Source organism: Nerophis ophidion, linkage group LG09 (genome assembly GCF_033978795.1).
Source record: "Nerophis ophidion isolate RoL-2023_Sa linkage group LG09, RoL_Noph_v1.0, whole genome shotgun sequence".
Lineage (NCBI taxonomy): Eukaryota > Metazoa > Chordata > Actinopteri > Syngnathiformes > Syngnathidae > Nerophis > Nerophis ophidion.
The window spans coordinates 33,439,053-33,463,177 of NC_084619.1; the positions used below are offsets into that span (position 1 = coordinate 33,439,053).

Sequence of the window (24,125 nt, forward strand, 5' to 3'; positions counted from 1 at the left end):
CAGCCGGAAGGTGCACGGCGCGCCACCAAGTCGCCAAGACGGCGTTCGCGCAAAAAATCAAATTAATTAAAAAAACAAAAAAAACATTAAGACAATCGTGACATCTGCTCTCGGTCTACTAACAGCTTAGTATCCTCCACGCACACGCACGCACGCACTGTTCACTTTGTCATTCCAATGCGGCGTTTTCCCGACCATCTTTCCTCCAACAAGCCTCATAAAATATGCAGGGAAAAAACGAGCAAGTTGCGAAAGCATCACATCACTTTTCATGCTCCACTGACAACTGACCTCCCAGTCTAACGAATCCCACTCTTCGGTAAACATCCGGAGGATTTCTTCTCATCCAAAAAAAAAAAATGCAAAACCCAAAACCAAAAAACAAAAAACAGCCGCTTACAAAAGCGACTCTGCGCACGGAGCGATGCGGTTCGCCAATCGCGCTCCGGTTATCATCCTCGTGGAATCAACGCCAAGGAAAGGGACGTCGTCTGGAGGAGGCATCTCGGCGGCGTCGAGATCCACTTGAGCGGCACAAATGAAACCACGCTAGTCTTCCACGCAGTCCAACATTTTTTTTTTCTCTCTCTCTGCTGGCAACCAATTAAAAACACCACTTGCGCTCCGAGGCGGATATCTCCTGACAAGGCGCTCCTTCCCTTGCAGAGAGCATCGCCTCTATAAAAAAAAAATGTATCTAAACAGAACAAGGTATTTAAATTTGTTAAAAAAAAAAAAAAATCTGCAGAAAAATGCCCCTATTGCAAGGACAGCTTCCGAGCCCTAATAGGCTGCAGGGGCATAATGGGAAGGAGGTGTGTGCGCAATGCAAGGAATGCGCCTCCCGTTACTCACCATGAGCACGGCGAAGTTGTTGAGATGGCTGCAGTGAATGGTGGTCGTGTTGCCCCCGGAGCCTGTTATGTGGCAGCCCTCCGCCCTCCAGCCGCCATGTCCATCCAGCAGGTCAAAGTCCCAATAGGCTGCGGTGGGTTCTACCCCCAACGCAAAGTGCCGGAGTGCAATAGTGACGGAGTGCACAACGCTCCCCAGGCTGCAGCCATCTGCAAAACAAGGGTGGAGGGGGGGTGAAGACATGATGTTTAGGAAAGTGTGAAAAAAGAAGTGTGTTTGCATGCAGAAGCGTGTGTTTTTTTAGCGTTCCTCCTACCTAATTTGGTGAAAGCAACTGGTGTCGCGACGCTCCTGCGCTTGCCGTCGTCGGCCAGATTGGAGGAATTCCCAGTGCACGGGAAGAGTTTGCCATTGCGGAAGACGATGAACTGCAGCCTGCAAGTGGAGTTATCAACAGATTGCACGTCGGAGGAGGAGGAGGATGAGGAGGATGAGGAGGAAGCGTGCGGGGCTGCAGGAGGTAAATGGATGGACGCCACTGCCACGGAGTTCTGCGGATTGAAGGAGAGGAAGGGATGAATGATGTAAAAAAGAAAGGAGGAAAAACAACAAGTGAAAGGAACAAATGCTGAATAGCACCCAGCACACGTGATGGAGGGAGGAAGAATCCTGTTCGAGCGCCTGCTTGGTCACACTCCCTGCATGCTGCAGAGGTGGAAATGGTTCTTACCATTTTCAGCTGGAGGGCACGTCAACGCCGCAGTTTGATTTAAAGAGACAACTGGTCTGACTTGATCTTCTTTTCACCTCTCTTGGAACAAGGAAAAAAAGAAAAAACTTTGCACAACTCACCCAACCCCCCTAGAAATAGGAAAACAAGTAAGAGCGACGGGCACAGGTGACTTGAAAATGTTAATTGTTGTTGTTTTTATTTGTGGTTAATTTCTTCCCCCCAAATCAACTCTTCCTCTGATAACCTAAAGTGCATCCGGAAAAAGTAGCGCTTCAATTTTCCCACATTTTGTTATGTTACTAACCTGACTCTCACCAGATCCTTGCAGTTTGCTGAGCTCCACACAAGGATCTGGGACTTCTCAATACAAGATATATTTCAGAAGGCAGGGCCTTATAAAAAAAAAAACCCAAAAAAACATTGTATGCGAATGGATAAACCACTTGTTCGTTATCTTGAATGCTGTGCTATACTTCAACCACTCATATCCAAATCAACCCGTGAGGCTGCTGAGAGCGACACTGGGGAATCCAAACCCGGTCAGAAGAAGAGCCAAAACATCCTTGCCACCAATAAATGCAGTTCTCTGTTCATCTTTTAAACAATTAATATTCGATAGATTCGACAAAACAATTACAATAGCAGAATCAATGTCAGCACACGCCTCTTTCTTGTTGTTTGAATCAAACAGTCGCTTCGGTGCTACGTCACATCTATGAAATCCCGCCCGGTGTTCCTGATTGGTACATTATTTTTTGTTATCTTGATGGAGTTTGCAATGCCTTCGAGCCCAGATCCTTGTGTGGAGCTCAACAAACTGCAAGGGTCTGGCGAGAGTCAGATTACTGATAGCCTACAATGCATCCGGAAAGAAGCGCTTCAATTTTCCCACATTTTGTTATGTTACAGCCTTATTTCAAAATCGAATATATTGTTTTCCTCAAAATCCTACACACAATTAACCTGACTCTCGCCAGATCCTTGTAGTTCACCGAGCTCCACACAAGGATCTGTGAGTTCTCAGGAGGCGGGGCCTTGTAAAAAGATCATTGCATGTGATTTGATAAACAACTTCTCAGTTATCTCAAATGACATGCTACTTCAACCACTCACATCAAAATCAACCCGTGACGCTGATGAGAGCGACGCTGGGAAATCCAAAACAGAACAGCCGACATATTGGATAACGACAGAGCAAAAAGTTAAAGAGCTTTTACAGAAACAACGCAGCAATGTCAGTAGACGATCAATGTTGCAAAACAGTTGCAATAGCAGAATCAATGTCAGCACACGTCTCCTCGCTGTTTGCCGCCATTGTTGTTTGAATCAAACAGTCGCTTTGGCGCTACATCACATCTATGAAATCCCCCCCGGCGTTCATGATTGGTTCATTATTTATTTGCCAATTCGAAGTTTGCAATGCCTTCAAGCCCAGATCCTTGTGTGGAGCTCAGCGAACTACAAAGGTCTGGCGAGAGTCAGGTTAACACAATGACATAATGACAATGTAAAAAATGTTTTCCCCGTGACTGCGTGGATTCCCTCCGGGTACTCCGGCTTCCTCCCACCTCCAAAGACATGCACCTGGGGATAGATTGATTGGCAACACTAAATTTGCCCTAGTGTGTGAATGTTGTCGGTCTATCTGTGTTGGCCCTCTGATGAGGTGGCAACTTGTCCGGAGTGTACCCCGCCTACCGCCCGAATGCAGTTGAGATAGGCTCCAGCATCCCTCGCGACCCAGAGAGGGACAAGTGGTAGAAAATGGATGGATGGATGGATGGAAACCACATCAACATAAGTATTCACAGCCTTTGCGCAATACTTTGTTGATGAAACTTCAGCAACAATTACAGTTTCAAATATAATGCGACAAACTTGGCACACCTGTCTTTGGCCAGTTTCACCCATTCCTCTTTGCAAGCTCCATCAGGTTGGATGAAACATGTTGGTTTTCATCCAGGATGTCTCTGTACATTGCTACCTTCATATTTCCTCTACCCTAATTATAGTCTCCCATTCTGTGCCGCTGAAAAACATCCCCACAGTACGATACACGATTACAATGTTGTTGTCATAATGTCATCCAGGAATTTATTTTTAAGTGGGTTACTCGAATGTACATAATTTTTTTGCTCAAAACTTGGTAATAGTTTTATCTAAAGCGCCGTCAGAGTTTATTTTTTAAGTGAAATTCAGCAGTAACATCGCCAGTTGGAGTCTATTCTCTCATGTGTGTACTGACGTATCCATTGACCTGATCACTGACTGTACGGTTAAGGTAAAGGAGACTGTGCACTCAAAATAAATTGTGTGATTAATGCAATATTATTTTTTGATGAATTTCATTAGATAATGCATTAAATTTGACAGCCAAAACATATATACAACTGTGTTTGTATATATATATATATATATATATATATATATATATATATACACAATAAAAGGGCAGCATAAAATAGAGAGTAAATTCAGCACAAAAAAGACATTATAAACAAAGAGAGGTAGCTAACATAGAAGCGGACAGATATCATCTATTGCTGTATGGCGAGTGATTATACAGCTGGATGGAGTGCAGAATGAAGGAGTTCTTGAATCGAACACTGTGAGATCGAAATTGAAGGGACGCCGGTTGGAGTATGAGGTTCGCTGTCCCTCAATTGTTATTCATGTTTCTGTGGCTCACGGACCTATTAGAGTGACGGACCGTAAACAAGTGTTGTCAGCCGCCTCGGTTGAAAATGTTTCGTATCTTTATAATATAGATACAAATACCGTGTAATTCTGTCAAATTTTCACTTTTTTGAGTGGATTAAAATTGCCCTGTGGGTTACTGGATAACTTAAAGGCCGGTTGGGTTGGTAAAGTTTGCCAGAGCGGTGATCATGTGTTAGGTGACGTTCACTTCAAACTGACATCAAAATATTAATGCATTATCAATTTTTGTGTAGTGTTGTTTTATTATTTGTGGTTATTCCAAGCGGATTATTATCTACCCGAACATAGTAGCAGCACTTTAACTGAACGTGACACAGTGTCACAATTTCGAAAGTCACCTGGAAAAGTACCAATAGCAGTATCATGAGTCCAGAGTTTTTAAAGTTCTTCCTGGAACAACCCAATTAGGAACAGGTAACAAAAAAATACTGGTACATGTTATACATCCGTAGTCCTGTCACATCTAATGAGTATTTGCAATTGCAGTCAACATTTATTATTTTAAGTAGAAGATTAAGAAGGAAGAGGACAATAATTGGATGTAACTTTGATGTAAGCTCTCCTATATTTTGTCTGGCATTTACTTCTGCGCGTTTGGCTAAGAATTGTGATGTTTGTCATATGTATAGGTCAGATGAACGCAATCTGGTCGTTCAGACTGCAGTTGCATCGGAAACAGCTGACATCCAACAGGCCCCAACGACGACCTCTGCCTAGGAAAGCCAACATTTACAAGGGCCCGATGACGACCTCGGCTGACAGCAGTCAACGACCCCAGGCCCAAAGAAAACATCGCCCAAAACAACATGTGGTCCAAGAAGACACTTAAAGCTGAGGAAATAAATCGCTGAAATTTCTGACCGCAAAAATTTTTTTTGTGTTAACTATCATATAGCTGGTGGAAGACGTGAAGATCCTAAAATGACCAAAAGATTCGGAAAGTGTGACAACTGACAGTCAAGGTGGCCAAACTGGAACAATATTCTCGAGCCAAAGACGTTATTGTGACAAGGCTCAATATCTAACTCTGCTCGAGCGGTGGCCAACAAAGATGGTGGGAAGCCTAGGCATCAAGATGTCTGGTCCACGAAGCGGAAAATGGCTACGTTGTTCCAGTTAAAGGGAGTGGAACTGGTTACTGGTGACATTCAGAATGGTCCATGCACTAAATTAGTGCGATTTCTCAAATAATTTTGCTCTAAAAAAGCATCCTACAACCCACAGAAAAACTTTAATCTGAACGTGTTCGATTTTTGAAAAGTCGCACGAACACACCTGGATTACGCGATTGAAAACCAGACCTCTCGAGTGGGTTTGTGCTGTTTAAGGGGACCCTTTGTGTCGCACATGCGCCAGTCTCAACGCGCGGAATCAACATGGAAGCAGATACCATTCAATAAAAACACAAGCAACAACTTCAATGAAGATGAAACTCTTTATTTGCTTCCTAAATTAAAAAAAAAATCAAATTGAAGAAAGAAAGAAATGGATATTTATTTAAGAAGGAAGGAAGGAAATGGAGAATGCCGGCTTAATTCAGACTCCCTGAAGAAATAAATGAATGACATATAAGAGAATGAAGCGAGTATATTACAAAGCAAAGAATAAAGCATACACAAACCTTTTCACGCTGCATTTGTGCACTCCAAACTGATTAGCATTAACTCTGTATTCCACACAACTGGTCAGCTAGTCCAGGACAATAGTGTTCAACGATACTGTTCATCTAGAACATGGGTGTCAAACTCTGGCCCGCGGGCCAAATTTGGCCCACCGTGTAAATTAATTTGGCCCTTGAGGCAATATCAAATTAACATTACATTTGGCCCGCCGTGTAATTTAATTTGGCCCTTGAGGCAATATCAAATTAACATTAATGCTGGCCCGCAGGTATTATACAGCCGCATTCACCGCTAATACTCATACTTGCCAACCCTTCCGATTTTCCCGGGAGACTCTCGAAGTTCAGTGCCCCTCTTGAGTATCTCCCGAGGAAACCATTCTCCCGAATTTCAACCGATTTCCACCCAGACAACAATATTGGGGGCGTGCCTTAAAGGCCCTGCCTTAAAGCGTTCTCTACAACCTGTGGTCACGTCCGCTTTTACTCCATGCAAACAGCGTGCCGGCCTAATCACATAATATATGCAGCTTTTAAACACACACATGAGTAAATGAAAGGCATACTTGGTCAACAGCCATACAGGTCACACTAAGGGTGGCCGTATAAACAACTTTAACACTGTTACAAATATGCGCCACACTGTGGACCCACACCACACAAGAATGACAAACACATTTCGGGAGAACATCCGCACCGTAACACAACATAAACAAAATACCCAGAACCCCTTGCAGCATTAACTATTCCGGGACGCTACAATATACACCCTCCGCTACCACCACTATTAAGATTTTGCATATATAAGTGTTGCTTTTTCTATATTTAGTGTTAAAGCAAATCAGCTAAGCAAACTGAGCAATAATTAACATTTTATATGTGCACTTTCTCTTGATACTTCAAGACTTGAATGCTTGATTCATTCATTATTGTTATTTTATTTTCAAAGTTATTTTTAGCCTGTGAAAAAAATGTATTTTGATATTTACCTGAGAAGGCTGCAAATAGAAAAGAGGCATTAATTTTTTATTTAAATCTTATTTGATACGCCATTGAAATTTTTATTATTATTATTATTATTATTTGAAACTCCAGTTTGCATGTCACTATAAAGTTATATAAGGCTTGCTTGTTCAATATTCAATGCAAAACTTTTTTGGTTCCCTATTAAAAGGTTAATTTGTTCAACCTTGGCCCGCCGCTTTGTTCAGTTTTGAATGTTGGCCCACTCTGTATTTGAGTTTGACACACCTGACCTAGAACATACAAACGATACTGTTCATCTAGAACAGTATCGGCTGGGGCAATAACAGTCTTTTTCCCTGTAATTGAAAACTCCTTCCATCAATCCACATAGCATTATGAATGAACTCCGAGACATTCAAAAGTTTTGTTTGCATGATTCTCCGTACAAAAATTCCTTTGAAACTCCCTTTTCCCACCAACCTTCTTTGCTTTGGACCTGCATCGGCTCAATTACATTCTTGGTCGTAATGTCAGGTTTGTAGCGCAATCAATCATCATTTCTTGATGCTGTCTGCTATTTAACATCAGTATAGCCATTAGAGCAAAAATTACAGCGGACAACATATACAACAAACCTAAGCTGCTGACTTGTAAGGGCCGTGGATGCCTGGTGTGACGTCATGGGTCAACCGGAAAAGCAATACATTTACAAAGTGGTTTACTTCTTATGAAAATGGGAAAACTTTTAATGTCGCTTTTAATGATGCAATATCTAATGTGTCCAACCCGTTATGTGGTGTGGCTCAGGGTTCTGTTCTGGGGCCTGTTTCATTTTTGTTGTATCTGATGCCGCTTGGGAGGTTGATGAGTCGTTTTGATTTTTTTTTTTAATAATTTCTATGCAGATTATATTCAACTGTTATGATCCTTCAATGATTCATAGTTTCACTTTTTATTTGAATTCTTGGAGTGCGTATCCTGTATTAAAAACTGGTTGTCCTCAAATTTCCTCCAGATAAATTCAAACAAAACGGAAACTCTTATAATTTCCCCCAATAAAAAAATCCCCCTGATCAAGAAGTCCCTTGGTGCTCAGGGTGCATCTGTTAACAGCAGCCTCAGAAACCTTGGGGTTGTGTTTGATCAGTGAATGTCTTTGGAAATATTTCTAAAATGAGAAATTTGTAGTCCAAATTGGATCTCGAAATGATCATTCACACGTTCATTTCATCTCACATAGACAATTGCAATTCTCTTTTCACCCTTTTCAACAAGTCAACGCTAAAGTGACTTCAGACTGTACAAAATGTGGCTGCCAGACTTTTGACAGATGCACCCAGAACAGCCCATATTACCCCCGTTTTATCCAGTCTCCATTGGCTTCCCGTTAAATTCGGCATTGAGGTAAGAATTTTAGTCCTGACATTCCGTGCGTTGCATGGTAGGGCCCCTCAGTACATCACTGACTGAGGGCCAGGTCTTCTCAAGATCCCGAAAACTCGTTTTAAAACCCGTCCAGACCTGGCATTCCTGGGTATAGCTCCCAGACTCTGGAACAATTTGCATCAGTCCCTTCGTGATCTTGACTGTGTTGAAACTTTTAAGAAACATTTTAAAAGTTCTCTTTTTAGTAAAGCTTTTAGTTAATGCACCTTTTAACTATAATTTTCAAATCATGTTGTATCCTTTTTATGATGTTGCCCCTGTTGTTTTAAATTGAATTGTTATTCCACTTTTACTATGTTTTGTACAGCGCTTTGTGATTTTATCTGTGAAAAAGGCTTACAAATAAAATGGACTTACTTACTTACTTACATTTATCCGTACTTTGAGGAAATAAGAGCCCCCTCCACCCCCAAGTGTAGGAGAGGCACACGGCATACTAGGACTTCACATGTAGGTGTGAAAATACAAAAAAAAAACTATTTGTTAAATCAGACTAATTTAGTGCATGGAAACGTCTGCCATCCACTCCAAAGGAAAAAATATGGTTCCCACCAGCGATAATAATAAGGTTTGTCAACAATCTTAGTAATGCTCCCGCGCAAGCTGGATGAAAACAATTTCAAATCAGGAGGTAGCCGTACAGCGGCAGACAGGAATTCACACTCAAGAAAAAGTCAACAGTGGATAAGCAAGGCCGTGTTGTGAATGGATGAAAGTGGGGAGATGAAGGTTCAAGTGGGAGTAAAGAAATAATGGATGATGGGAGATAGAAAGAGAAAAGGAAGGCCCGTAGGGTAAAAGAAGGGAGGCATGTAAAGAAGATCAAGTCTAGCGAGCAACATAATACGGGAAGGGAGGGTAATGAGAGCGAGGGATCAAAGTATAAGGTTGTACTAAGATTTGAAGAGCAGGGAGGCTTCTCAGCACTAAATCGAGTTATTAAAGATGTTGAAAAATCAGGGCGGAGATATTTCAACGGCGAAAGCGTTGGCAGATGGAAACTTGCTAGTGGTGGGCAAAGACAAAGAGCAGGGGGAGCGAGCGTACAGACTTGAAGCAATTGAACAGCAGAAGGTAGTGAGCGCTAGCTATGTAGGGCAGAGTAAGAAGTGGAGTAAAGGAGTTACCTGGCCTGTACCATTGGACATGGCAATGGGGGAGCTCAAGGCAATTCTCACAGGGGGTAAACAGAAAGGAGCAGGGGGATTGCAGATAATCCGACATGGGGAGCGGAAAGACAGTAGAAGAGTGCTGTTAGAATTTGAGAAAAAAACACTGCAAAATGTGTTTTTTGTTGATCTCATGAGGTACAGTGTTAGAGAATCTGTGCAAGGGCCCATGAGATGCTACAACCGTCATGGGTTTGTGCGCACAGCTAACATATGCAAAGGAAAGTGCAGGTGTGCAAGCTGTGGTGAGGATCATAAATATCTAAAGATCCAATGACAGGAAATACATGCTTTGCTTTTGAAGTACCATGGTTCTGGATTGCAGTTAAAGAAAGAACCATGAACCATTTGGCAGTGTTTATAGTCGAGCTGTTGGCAATCACAGCAGCAGTACAGTGGGTAGAACAGTAACAGCTAAAAAAAAAGAAAGATAGTGGTCTGATTAACACACACCTGTTGTTGTTGACTTTGGACTGACTATTGGCTGCATAACACTAAGGCCGCGGAATAGAGACACGCTGCAGGTTTACACATACACATGCATCCACAAAAAATACACGCCACACACACATACCCAACCCCCCATCCAACGTCTTTGACTCGAATCCCTTAGGGCTGACGGACGACTGGGAAGCGCCTGAAGAGCTGCAGCCTGCTACCATAGCGCCCACTCCCTCCCCTCTGTTGCAAGTCTCGAGATGGAGTGGGATTTTTCCCACTCCAGATTGGGACCCGTTAAAAGCCCAGTCTAGATTGTATTTTTTACTCATTCTTTTTCCCCATCTTTTACGGGACGCCTGGTGGCAACCCATCAGCGTTTCTGTTCTGTAACCCTGTACACTGTTTGTTCGTCAAATCTTGAACGTGTTTGTGCTGAAAACAAAGTTGTATTGTACTTGTGCAATAACAATAAAGACCTACCCTACCCTACCCTTAAACCCAAGGTGAGCGTTTATCTCTATTCAAAATTTTAGGTCACAAACCAAACAAGATATACAGTAGTTAAAGAAATATCGGAAATACTGTTGAGGCTTGAGAGGGTGAATTCCAGCGGAAAGTTACAATAAGTTCCGGCTCACACAGGCATAAAGGGCAATTAAATGGCAGATCAGCTGGCAAAGCAGACACTATTGCTAGAGTAGCTCAAATAGGTACCTCTCAGACCGAGGCAAAATCATAAATTAAAATACATCTTTTGAAAGAGTGGCCATCACATTGGGAAATTATAGGGACTATATGATAGCTGCTATGAGGTAGAGTCAGTGGAACAGGCAATCATTCATTGTGGGAAAAACGGTAAAAAGGAGGAAATTGAGAGAGGAAGTTAGAAGACATAGGCAGAATGAGGTTACTCTCAAAGGAGTACAAAGCAGCAACAAGATAATTTTAGTGACATTTCTAAAAGAGACAGGTTCATGGAACATAATTTTGTATAGAAAGGTATATATGAATGTAGGTGAGGGAGGAAGAAGGGGGGAACTCTGGTTAACACTCCAATACAGTAAGAGAAGGTAAAGCACATTTAAAGTCGAGTGCACCGCCATAAAACAAGAAGAAGAAGAACAAACACCAGCATAGTTTGGAAAGCAAAATACTTTAAAAAAATAAACAAGGTAAAATTTAACGAACATGGATGACTAACTGCAAAATATTAAAGGGGAACATTATCACCAAACCTATGCAAGCGTCAATATATACCTTGATGTTGCAGAAAAAAGACCATGTATTTTTTTAACCGATTTCCGAACTCTAAATGGGTGAATTTTGGCAAATTAAACGCATTTCTGTTTATCGGTCATTTAGCGATGACGTCAGAACGTGACGTCACCGAGGTAATACACCCGCCATTTTCATTTTACATTACAAACACCAGGTCTCAGCTTTGTTATTTTCCGTTTTTTCGACTATCTTTTGGAACCTTGGAGACATCATGCCTCGTCGGTTTGTTGTCGGAGGGTGTAACAACACTAACAGGGAGGGATTCAAGTTGCACCACTGGCAAGAAATCTGCAACCAGACCCCCATTGAATTTGCCAGAGTGTCTGCACATTTTACCGGCGATGCTAAGACAGACAGGGCACAGAGAGGTATGGATAACCTGCAGATGCATTTGCAATGATTAAGTCAACGAAATCACAAAGGTGAGTTTTGTTGATGTTGTTGACTTATGTGCTAATCAGACATATTTGGTCACGGCATGACTGCCAGCTAATCGATGCTAACATGCTATGCTAATCGATGCTAACATGCTATGCTAATCGATGCTAACATGCTATTTACGCTAGCTATATGTACATTTGAAACTAGATACCCACATTTAATGCGAAACAAACACTTACCAATCGACAGATTTAAGTTGCTCCAGTGTCAAGAGACGCGAAAGTCCTGATCGTTTGGTCTGCACATTTTACCAGCGATGCTAATAAGGAAGCCAGGCTATGGGCCACTTCATTAGGTACACCCATGCTATGGCCGAATAGCGTCTATAGCTATTCGCTCAATAGCTTCAATTTCTTGTTCAATTTCGTTTTTGCTATCTGCCTCCAAATACAAATGATTTCTTCCATATAAAGAATAACTGTTTGTATCATACAGATGAACAATAAAACAACAGCATACAGTCCGGCAAAAAAAACAACTGTCAATTATCCAGCTGAACTGCTGAAGCATGTATTCAAATTACAAAGATATGAAGAATTTTTGGAACAACTCAACAAACCTTTTAAAGTGACTGCCATATCAAAAACATGGAAAGATACTGAAAAGAATAGATGTCAAAGCATATTAACTAAATTTCATGAATAGAACCAACAAGAACGGAGAAGTTGCAATTTATGTGAAGAACAACTTGCACTATTAAGTTATAAAAAACATGTTTTTGTTATTGATAATTGCTACTGATAATATTGTAAAACGTATAACAATTGAAATGTCAAGAAAAACGCAGAAATGTTTTGATCAGCTGTGTATATACAACACTTAAGTCAGGTATCGAAAGGTTTGAGGACTGGATCAAAGTAACTTTTACTGACAAAAGGCAACAAGTAATATTCTTATGTGGTGACTTCAACATTGACTTCTTGAACACAAACAAGCCAAAGACCACTGAGGACTGTACCTATATAATGTATAGCATGAGTTTATATCTTAAATAAAGTATATCCTATCCCATCCTAATCACAAGGCCAAGCAGAATTACAAGTCACTGTGTTACACTTATCGATACTAATTTTTACTAATGATTTTGATTAAAAGACTACCAGTGGCCCGCTAATTACAGACATCAGTGATCATCTACCAGTTTTCATAATCTAAAACAGAAACTACCAGTAGTGAAACATGGACAACAAAAAGACATTTCACGGAAAAACACAGAACAAACTATGAATGACCTTTAAAACGATGTTAGACAGGGGTGTCCAAACTACGACCTGCTGCCCATGTGGGGCCCGCTGCAGTTTTCATTGTGGCCCACGACACATCACAAGTTTAACAAGAAGATGGTGCAACAGTGTTTTTTTGCCCAAATTTATTCCTGTGTAGATTGAATCTGAGTGCTCTTGCCGCCCTCAAATGGAAAAAGACATAACCGATGGTCAGTGACCATGACCTTCATTTTAAAATTACCTGAGCACAGTATCAGCATATACCGTATTTCCTTGAATAGCTGCCGGGGCGCTAATTAATTTAAAACCTCTTCTCACTCCTGCGCTTATTCAAAGCATGCGATAAAAGTAAGCAGGCGCTAAGAATTTTAAAACCTCTTCTCACCCCTGCGCTTACCAGTGGCATGCAGTAAAAACTTGAGTGTGATAAAAATAAATAATAATAATAAATTATTATGCATCCGCGGCTCGGTGGTTGGGGACCACTGCTCTACAACATGTTTTCGCACGCACTTTTACACCATTTTGTCTGCGTGCCGGCCGGACACATGCATTTTGCTTCTTCTTATACGAGATTGCAATGCATATTTGGTCAACAGCCATACCTTTTACACTGACGGTTGTGATATAAACAACTTTAACATTCTTACTAATATCCGCCACACTCTGTGAACCCACACCAAACACATTTCTGGATAGCATTGGCTCTGTGGCACATTATAGGCGCGGCATAGAGATTACCCATAATGCCCCCAACCCCGCCCACCTCAACCAACGCACGGAGGGGGGGGTTTGGTGCCAGCGGGTGTATGGACGGTGTGGCCAGAAGTTGTGGATGCATTGCATTGTGGGTGGGTGTTGTGTTGCGTTTGTGGTGTGTTGCAGGGCGTATGTTCTCCAGAAGTGTGTTTGTCATCGTTTAATGTGGGTTCGCAGAGTGTGGCGCGTGTTGGTGGGAGTGTTGAAGTTGTTTTGTATCACAACCATTTGTGTGATCTGTGTAGCTGTGGAACAAGACCCCTGGTTTACACACAGTAAAAGTAAAAAAAAATTCCTCCGCTGTTTTGTAATGACGGCAGGGTCACTCGTGACGTCACAAATCTGACCCGGCAATAAAAGTAAGCATGCGCTCATTAATTTGGGGAGCAAGTTTAACCCAGCCGTAATTCAAGGCAGGCGCATATTACATGCCTAGTGGCTATTTCAAGGAAATATGGTATGCCCCAATTCAAACAACTTTCCCCACTCATGGTGTAAATTAACTATATCCAACAAATAGAGTCAACACATGGTCACACATAACACACTTCCCGTCACACACACACACACATATATATATATATATATATATATATATATATATATATATATACATATATATATATATATATATATATATATTACACATATATAAATCCATTACAGTGCACAATTGGTGAAAAGCGAAACACTCTCTCTACAAAGAGTGTTTGGTTGCTTGATATTTCTGACTGATTACAAAACTTCAAGGTGGTAGTCAGACGAGTAAACAAGGTAGAAATCGAACTTTCACATACACTTATTATTCAATGTTTTATCGTTTATACTTCATACTGCATTGTCATCAGGGTTGTTAAAGTTTAAGTAGTGGAAGTTATGTGTTGTTGTTCAGTCTCTTATAGCTTGCTTTCATCAATGCAAACTGAAGTTTTATTTTGATACAAAAGATTGTTGTTGCGTTACAATCAACGCTTTGGTGTGTGGCAAAAAAATGTGTTGTAATCTGTGTATTTGTATAGGCGTGTGTGCACGCAACCACACAACGATGCGATTACACTCGAAAATATGGTTTTGCCGTGGTTGGTACTGTATTCTTACATGTTTGGCAAACTTCCCTCTTCAATTTGGTATGAAATTAGAATGCAGACCTAAAGCAGTGTGGTCGCAGATTAGGTGGAAAAACGGCTGAGTAAACGTAATCACAGATATGTAAGGCATACCGGGTACCAAGGCTCACTGTCAATGTTTGAGATTTGAAATTTAAAGCTGGAAAGATAAAGTACTTAGTTGACTAACATTGTTAATGTGACAATAAAACATTTAAATGATTTTGATATGGCAGACTTTGTATTGATTTCTTGTATGTTGATGCAGCTGCCATAAGAGTGGATTGTTTTGATGAAGTTGAGCACTCCTTCAACATAATTATTCAGAAGCCAGCAAACATATGCTTGAGCATCGTTCTTACACATTACAAGTCTAATGTTTTCAGTGCTGGTGATGATTCTTAAGCTTGGGCTTGTCGGCCATTAAGTTTCCTCATTGAGGGTTCTGTAAAAGCTATTGATTTTCATCCAACCGCCTGAAGCAGAAATAAAGCGAGACAATCCTTGCAAATGTAAATCGCATCGTTCCCACCTCTGAACAGCACTGCACAGTTGGTGGTCTGTATTCCCGATGCCGCAGAATATTATAGTAAAAGAGCTGAGGAGGATGAAGACATGGATGATGAACTAAAACTGAGCTGAGGGGTCCCTTCCCTTAGAGAAGTCAGATGGACTCTTTCAAGGCAATCATATATTTAAGTGAAGAGAGATTTACAATCCTGGAGTGGGTGTGCTTTCAGCCAAAGCATGCAAAAGGTACCAATTGAATTGATTTGTTTCCTCTGCTTGAGCGACATTTTAGGAACCCTTTAATACCACATCCCCCCCTCCACGGCTTATTTAGTTGGATACCCAGCCTCTTGTCCTTCCTTCAAGATCCCTCTAGAGCAGCGTGTTGCTGCCTTGGTGACCATTATTACACGCACACACATTATTTCTCCTTTTTCTTTTCACTTGGCTCATTCCAAACAGACTCTCATCCACACCCTTTCCTCCATCCTCCTCAACCCGTTTTTTTTTTAATGCATTGCTTGAGAGGGATGCTGCAAAACAAACTGCAGTCAAGACACTAGTCTGATTGAGGGGACACACCAAATCACCTTGGAAACGTCACACTACAGTCAAAACTTTCTTCAAAGGGATGCTGATTAAGGCAAGTGTAAACAAACTGTAAGATAAGTGTCAGAGCTTGGTCCGCATTGCCGGCAGTAAGTCGGACCCGTTTCCAGTGAGGGTTGGACTCCGCCAAGGCTGCCCTTTGTCACCGATTCTGTTCATAACTTTTATGGACAGAATTTCTAGGCGCAGTCAAGGCGTTGAGGGGTTCCGGTTTGGTGGCGGCAGGATTAGGTCTCTGCTTTTTGCGGATGATGTGGTCCTGATAGCTTCATCTAGCCGGGATCTTTAGCTATCACTGGATCGGTTCGCAGCCAAGTGTGAAGTGACCGGAATGAGAATCAGCACCTCCAAGTCCGAGTCCATGGTTCTCTCCCGGAAAAGGTTGGGGTGCCATCTCCGGGTTGGGGAGGAGACCCTGCCCCAAGTGGAGGAGTTCAAGTACCTAGGAGTCTTGTTCACGAGTGGGGGGGAGAGTGGATCGTGAGATCGACATGCGGATCGGTGCGGCGTCTTCAGTAATACGGACTTTGTTCCGATCCATTGTGGTGAAAAAGGAGCTGAGCCGGAGGCAAATCTCTCAATTTACCGGTCGATCTACGTTCCCATCCTCACCTATGGTCATGAGCTTTGGGTCATGACCGAAAGGATAAGATCACGGGTACAAGCGGCCAAAATGAGTTTCCTCCGCCATGTGGCGGGGCTCTCCCTTAGACATAGGGTGAGAAGCTCTGTCATCCGGGAGGAACCTCAAAGTAAAGCCGCTGCTCCTCCACATCGAGAGGAGCCAGATGAGGTGGTTCGGGCATCTAGTCAGGATGCCACCCGAATGCCTCCCGATGGAGGTGTTTAGGGCACGTCCAACCGGTAGGAGGCCACGGGGAAGACCCAGGACACGTTGGGAAGACTATGTCTCCCGGCTGGCCTGAGAATGCTTCGGCATCCCCCAGGTAGAGCTAGACGAAATGGCTCGGGAGAGGGTAGTCTGGGGGATTCCCTGCTTAGGCTGCTGCCCCCGCGACCCAACCTTGGATAAGCGGAAGAAGATGAATTGATGGATGGTAAACAAACCCCTATAACCCAATATAAAAGTAGGAAAATATACAATACGCACATTTGTATGCAGAGGGTTGTTAAATAAAGTGTGCTGAGATTTGTCCTGCAAAACTGCTGATGAGCACAATGGGAGATTTGCATGTTTTTTTATCGAACTCAATGGCAGTCCTGTCAGCAAAGATATGGTTAAAGTCACAATGACCCTGACAAATATATAAGTGACAGTCAGGGTGGTAAACAAACTTTTCCCCTACACAGGTGATGCTGTGGTGTGTGTGTGTGTGTGTGTGTGTGTGTGTGTGTGTGTGCGTGTGTGTGTGTGTGTGTGTGTGTGCGTGTGTGTGTGTATGGGGGGGATTAGTGTGTGTGCAGAACTGACACGAGAATTTGGGCTGTTTGCTTTGGATGGACGGAGCTGTGCTGCAGCTCCTCAGGCGGCTCTGACTCAGACTGTTACGTCAAAGGCGTGTGCTGCATCAACAACATTCACTGGGCTGCAACAGATGGACAGCAGTAAAAGCATTGTGGATTATAATGTTAAAGCATGTCCTGTGTTCAGTGCTGTGTACAGATGATGAATACACGCATGTTATCCCAGCAAGGGGTGTGATAGTATGCTATTTTCACGGTTCGGCACATTACTCGGTTTTGAGATCATGATCGCTACTTTTTTGGTGAAATGAGGAACAAAATGCCAAAACAAAACACATTGCTCATTGCTTTTAAGCTTTGAAGATTAAAAAATAAAAAAATTAAATGACAGGACACGTTGGGAAGACTATGTCTCCCGGCTGGCCTGGGAACGACTCCGGATCCCCCGGGAGGAGCTAGACGAAGTCGCTGGGGAGAGGGAAGTCAGGGCTTCCCTGCTTAGGCTGCTGCCCCCGCGACCCGACCTCGGATAAGCGGAAGAAGATGGATGGATGGATGGATGAAAAAAAAACTGGCAGCTACCAGCAAATACCATCCAACGAATGTAACGGGTGAGACTGGGTGTGTGTGTGTGTGTGTGTGTGTGTGGGACGGGGCTCACTTGAATACACTGCCATATTGACATACTTCCGTCAGAAATAAAACTATTAGACTAACCTATCCAACAATTCCATCTTTGAGAAGATGAATGATTTAAGGGCTGAATTGGGGACAAAATCACCAAAACAATAATTCTAATAGCACATGGCACCTATATGTACCTTTCAGCATTAATGGTGCCTTTACAGATCTGTAAGTTATCCATGCTTTGGGCAATAATACACCCTCATACAATCACAGATGCTGGCTTTTGAACTTTGCGCTGATAACAATCTGGATGGTTCTTTTCTTCTTTGATCCGGTGAACACGATGTCCACAGTTTCCAAAAACAATTTGAATTGTGGACTCATCAGACCACAGAACACTTTTACACTTTGTATTAGTCCATCTTAGATGAGCTCTGGCCAAGCGAAGCCGGCTGCGTTTCTGGGTGTTGTTGATAAATGGCATTGGCTTTGCATTGTAGATTTTTGACTTGCACTTACAGACGTAGCAACCAACTGTCGTTACTGACAGTGGTTTTCTGAAGTGTTTCTGAGCCCATGATGGGATATCCTTTACACACTGATGTGGCTTTTTGATGCAGTACCACCTGAGGGATTCAAGGCCTTGTCGTTTACCTGCAGTGATTTCTACTGATTCTCTGAAACTTTGTATGATATTACGGACGGTAAATGGTGAAATCCCTAAATGCCTTGCACTTGTTCGTTGAGAAATGTTCTTAAACTTCTTGACGATTTGCTCACGCATTTATAAATAAATGATAAATGGGTTGTACTTTTATAGCGCTTTTCTACCTTCAAGGTACTCAAAGCGCTTTGACACTACTACCACATTTACCCATTCACACACACATTCAAACACTGATGGAGGGAGCTGCCATGCAAGACGCTAACCAGCACCCATCAGGAGCAAGGGTGAAGTGTTTTGCTCAGGTCACAACGAACGTGACAAGGTTGGTACTAGGTGGGGATTGAACCAGGGACCCTCGGGTTGCGCACGGCCACTCTCCCACTGAGCCACGCCATTTGTTCACAAAGTGATGACCTTTGCCCCATCCTTGTTTGTGACTGACTGAGCATTTAATGGAAGCTGCCAATCATGGGACCCAATGAGCCTGTTCACGTGTGGGATGTTCCAAAAAAGTGTTTGATGAGCATTCCCCAACCCTCCCAGTCTTTTTTGCCACTTCTGCAAGCTTTTTTTAAAACATGTTACAGGCATCAAATTCCAAATCAGCTAATATTTGTAAAAAAATAAGAACGTTTTCTAGTTCGAACGTTAAGTATCTTTTCTTTGCAGTCTATTCAATTGAATATAGGTTGAAAAGGATGTACAAATCATTGGACGGCGTGGCGCAGTGGGAGAGTGGCCGTGCGCAACCCGAGGGTCCCTGGTTCAAATCCCACCTAGTACCAACCTCGTCACGTCCGTTGTGTCCTGAGCAAGACACTTCACCCTTGCTCCTGATGGGTGCTGGTTGGCGCCTTGCATGGCAGCTCCCTCCATCAGTGTGTGTGAATGTGTGTGTGAATGGGTAAATGTGGAAGTAATGTCAAAGCGCTTTGAGTACCTTGAAGGTAGAAAAGCGCTATACAAGTACAACCCATTTATCATTTATTTATTCTGTTCCTATTTACCCAACATGCCAACTTCACTGGTTTTGTGGTTTGTATATATATATAAAATTATATATATATATATACATATACATATACATATATATACATATATATATGTATATATATATATATATATATATATATATATATATATATATATATATATATATATATATATATATATATATATATATATATATATATATATATATGTATATATTAAATTGGCCGCACCTGGAATTCATTTTTGGGTCGTGTTTGTGTCGACTCTCAATTGCTCTGTTTATTGCAGTTCTGAGTGTTGCTGGGCCAGGTTTGGTTTTGGAATTGGATTGCACTGTTATGGTATTTATGTGTAGTGGTTTGTTGGATTGATTAAAAATGAAAAAAAATAAAATGAAAAAAATATTAAAAACATTTTTTACAACATTTTTTAAAAAATGAGAATCGATTCTGAATTGCACAACTTATTTGATTCGTATTCGAATACATTTTTTCCCACACCCATCATATATATATATATATATATATATATATATATATATATATATATATATATACATATATATCCTGCGAGGTTGACAGTCGAATCAGACTCCTCCGAGTCCAATCGTTGAATCTTTGATTATTTGAAGACAGTTCTAAAAATACTTGAGTTTAACATCACTCATAGTAAGACATGGATTGCATCAATGCAAACGTTTTATTATCTTGGAGTATAGCAAAATCTAGGCCAAGCTTAAAAACAGTTTGCAGGAGAGATTAATTTGGCATGAATACAATTTAAACAGTTCCTGATTGTATTAACATATAAGACAGAATATATTTTAAAAGACACATTTTGTAACAAAAAAAAGTATTACATTTTGGCAACTTGGTTTCTGTGTTGCTGAGGCAGAACACAAGAGGTCGTCACATTTGGCCTTTCCGGATTGTAATTCGAGATTCAGATCAAAGGTTACAAGAATGTGAATTGCTGCTGTACATGCTCTGATATTGCATCATCTGATTACATTCCAGAGATCTGGACCTACTGTGTGTGGGTGGGGTCCTAGATCAAGACCCGAGCCACAACCGTGCTCATACAAACGTAGGTACCTACGCTGGTAAATTGGTCCTTGTTGCGAATTCCGTACAAAAAGTCAGACGAAAACCGAATCATTGGTGCACAAACACATGCACGTACACGTAAAATGTGATTTGTCTCCAATATTTAAAATGATGGCATAATGAGAGCTATAAATACATTGCCCACAATCTTTACTGCCTTGATAGATGTGATTCACTGGCAGTCATTGTATAGCTGGCACTGGCCAAGTGTCACCATGACAACCTGTTTAAATTTCCACGAAAGCAAGGTACAGTAGAGTGAGAAGAATCCTTGCATGTTTAGCACCTTTTCTATAGGTAGATATCTTTGCATTCCTAGGAGAAAGTGAAGTAAAATGCAAATAGACATAATGTAGGCAAATGGATGGCACCAGACCTATTAATAAGGAGACTAATCAACCCCTATCCCCACCTCATCCTTAAAGATTGGTGATCACATTTCAAAGAATGGAAAAACATATTTCTAAAATAATTAATCAACTCCTTTATTTAGTCTTTATTTGAAAATATTTATGCCAAACAACTGAGTCCCCTCACAGCTGAATTTGTGCTAATGCTGACAACATTCTCAGATCTCTTAAGGGATAGTGTGTAACAGTTTATGAATTTCTGTTTTCTTGCCCTGGCAATGCAATATATGACTTGTTTCTAGCCGTCATCAACTTTCAAAGTGAACTCAAAAGGTTGCTGACAAAGCAAGATGCAATAAAAGATCAGTCTTTGTGCAAAAATACAATTTAAAACAAACTATTGTAGTAGATAGCGAGATATCTTGTGAAGTGCAAATTGCTAATGTGTTTTTTTATTCTATTATTATTACTATTATTGATTTGCTTTATGTCAGCAATTCATTCAGTGATTTGTCAGCAATGTGTAAGTCTGCCTATCAATTTTCTATACTGCTAATTCTGGAGGTAAATATGAACCCTTAGTGCTCACCACACATCCTCAAATGCTCAAGGCACATTCAGCAGATCTGGGAAACACATTAAAGCAGAATGAAAAAGGGGGAGGAAGCGCTGTATATTTATGGCCTCTTTTTACCATATTAATTCATTCCCACTAATCCTTTGGCTGCACCAAATGAAAGTCTAATGGCTTCGGTGGTCATCTTGATATCACCGCAGTGACGATGAACTCAAGTCAAAATGACAAACTCCCTCTCAGGCAATTTGGCTTATTATTTTGCGTCTGCGGTTTGTTTGTGTGCATCTTTTCTGTCCAGCATCTAAGACAGCTGACAGAGTTCCATTAAGCACTGTGAACTCCAAATAGTTAAATAAAGTATACCAAAAAAAACAAAAGTAAAACGAGGATGGAGTCTAGGTAAGTATGGAAAGCAACTAGGTAGGAAAGTAACGGGTTTGGGTAAATTCCAGTAATATTATCACCTCCCATGAAAATATGGAGCTTTGTTTCCTCACTTCTTGTTGACCATCTGATCTGGTTTATGTGGTTGGAACAGCTTAATTTTGGCTAATGTCTCAATTCCAGGCACCTGTATTTGCTCTTCAGCAATTCAATTTGATCCCCCGTGACCCCGAAAAGGACAAGGGGTACAAAATGGAAGGATGAGTGTATTTAGGACAGCCTTTTGAGGGAGCAGCAACTCTTTTTCAAGACGGTCCTAGCAGAAAAAAGTAGCAAAAGGGACGGCATGGCTTAGGTGGTAGAACGGCCGTGTCAACAACTTGGGGGTTGCAGGTTCGTTCCCAGCTTCCCCCATCCTTGTCACATCCTGATCCCGATGGGTCATTAGCGCCTTACATGGCAGCTCCCACCATCAACCCGACAGACCTGTGAGGGCGGGGGCATCGACTGGTTCTCGGTGGGCAGTGGGTTCCGGGGCTGGATCGCTGTATCTATGTTTATGCATGATGGGAAAATCCAAGACGTTGCCAGTATGTGCTGTGGCCAGCCGTCTCTCGCTGTCAGCTCTGTTTGTTTTTGTGCTGTTCACGTTTTTTGTTGTCCCTGTCAGCTCACTGTTGGTGTATGATCGCCAAACGCTGTTGGATCTGTGTCCCTCTCACACGGACATGATCAACTTCGACATTGGTTTTTCGACGTCCAATTCAGCGTTCTCACCTAGCCGGATTCCTGCTTTCCTTTTTCGCCCACTGGCTTCTCCCCCCCCCGGCGAAAGCGCCACAGGCGCCGCGGCAAACGTGGCGGCCAGCTGGTGAGAGTTAGGGCACTCCTGGCTTGCCTTTCCATAGCTTCCCGAAGGAGGTATGGTCCAGTACCTGGTTTCTTCCTGCACCCGCGTTCGCTGGATCCCGCCAGGTCCTGGATTATTCTCGTCGTCAGTCCGCAGAAGGACGCACGCCCGCCTCGCTCCAGCTGTCCCTGCCCCCGGAGGCGCGGCGTGAATTCCCGCCACCTGCGGGCTGTGTCGGGCCCCATCAGGATTAGCTGCGGCCTTGGACGCACCGGCCCCTGTTAAGTTACGTCTTGTTAATGCAAAATCCTTGACAAACAAAACATTTATCCTGAAGGATTTATTCGTCTCCCGCGGACTGGACCTCCTCTGTGTGACAGAAACATGGCTGAGAGCCGGTGAGTCCGCCGCTCTTAAAGAACTTCTGCCTCCAGAGTGTTCCTACTTTAATTCTCCGCGGTCGTCCGGCCGAAAAGGAGGAGGATTAGCAGACATTTTTTTAAATAACTTTAAATGCCGTCAGATCCGCTTGCAATCCTCCTTTTCAAGCTTCGAACTATGCATGTTTGAACTGGGTCTTTCTGATGTCGTCCTGTGTGTCGTCTTATATCGACCACCCAAGTACCACAAAGACTTTATTAATGACTTTTCCGAATTTCTGGCCGAAATCCTCCCCAAAATGATTGTGTCCTAATTGTTGGTGATTGTAATATTCACACCTGCTGCCCAGATGAACTTTTATCCAGAAGTTTCCTGAATGTCATTGACTCTTTTAATTTTGTACAGTCTGTGTGTGGTTCCACACATGAACGTGGGCATACACTAGATTTAGTGCTCTCGTATGGTTTGTGTGTTTTTAATTTGGACATTTGCGACGCTGTGTTTTCTGATTATATGCCGGTCCTGTTTGATATTCCCACTCAGTGTCCGGTTAAATTGTGCGCTCCGCCCCAACGCTCTCGCATGTTTAATTTGTCATCTCCTGCTCTGTCCTCCTCCATTTTTTCAACTCTTTGTGATGATAATTCTGCAGCCTCTGTATGTCCAAATACTGAAGAGTTGGTTTCTGGGTTCAACTCTATTTGTTTACAAACACTGGACACGATCGATCCTTTCAAGTGCTGTCGCTCTAAAGCCACGCCTCAGCCCTGGTTGAATGACGTCACTCATGCAGCCAGGCGCGAATGTAGAAGAGCAGAGAGAAGATGGAAAAAGGACAGGCTGCATGTATCCTTTGCCATTTTTAAAGAAAGCCTGCATTCCTT

At 42.2% G+C, this 24,125-nt stretch overlaps 1 protein-coding gene across 2 annotated transcripts in view; it reads right to left on the reverse strand.

Moving 5' to 3' along the window:
* The window catches only part of LOC133559270 (adhesion G protein-coupled receptor A1), a 557,171-nt gene that overhangs the window by 168,268 nt on the left and 364,778 nt on the right, over window positions 1-24,125 (reverse strand). The window contains exons 13-14 of one of the 2 annotated variants that reach the window (XM_061910875.1): window positions 1,172-1,406; window positions 856-1,064 (exon numbers count right to left, since the gene is read on the reverse strand). In XM_061910875.1, coding sequence (XP_061766859.1) covers window positions 856-1,064; window positions 1,172-1,406 — 444 coding nt within the window. Of the gene's footprint in view, window positions 1-291; window positions 607-855; window positions 1,065-1,171; window positions 1,407-24,125 lie in introns of those variants that run through there. The other variant, XM_061910876.1, reaches the window with a different exon arrangement.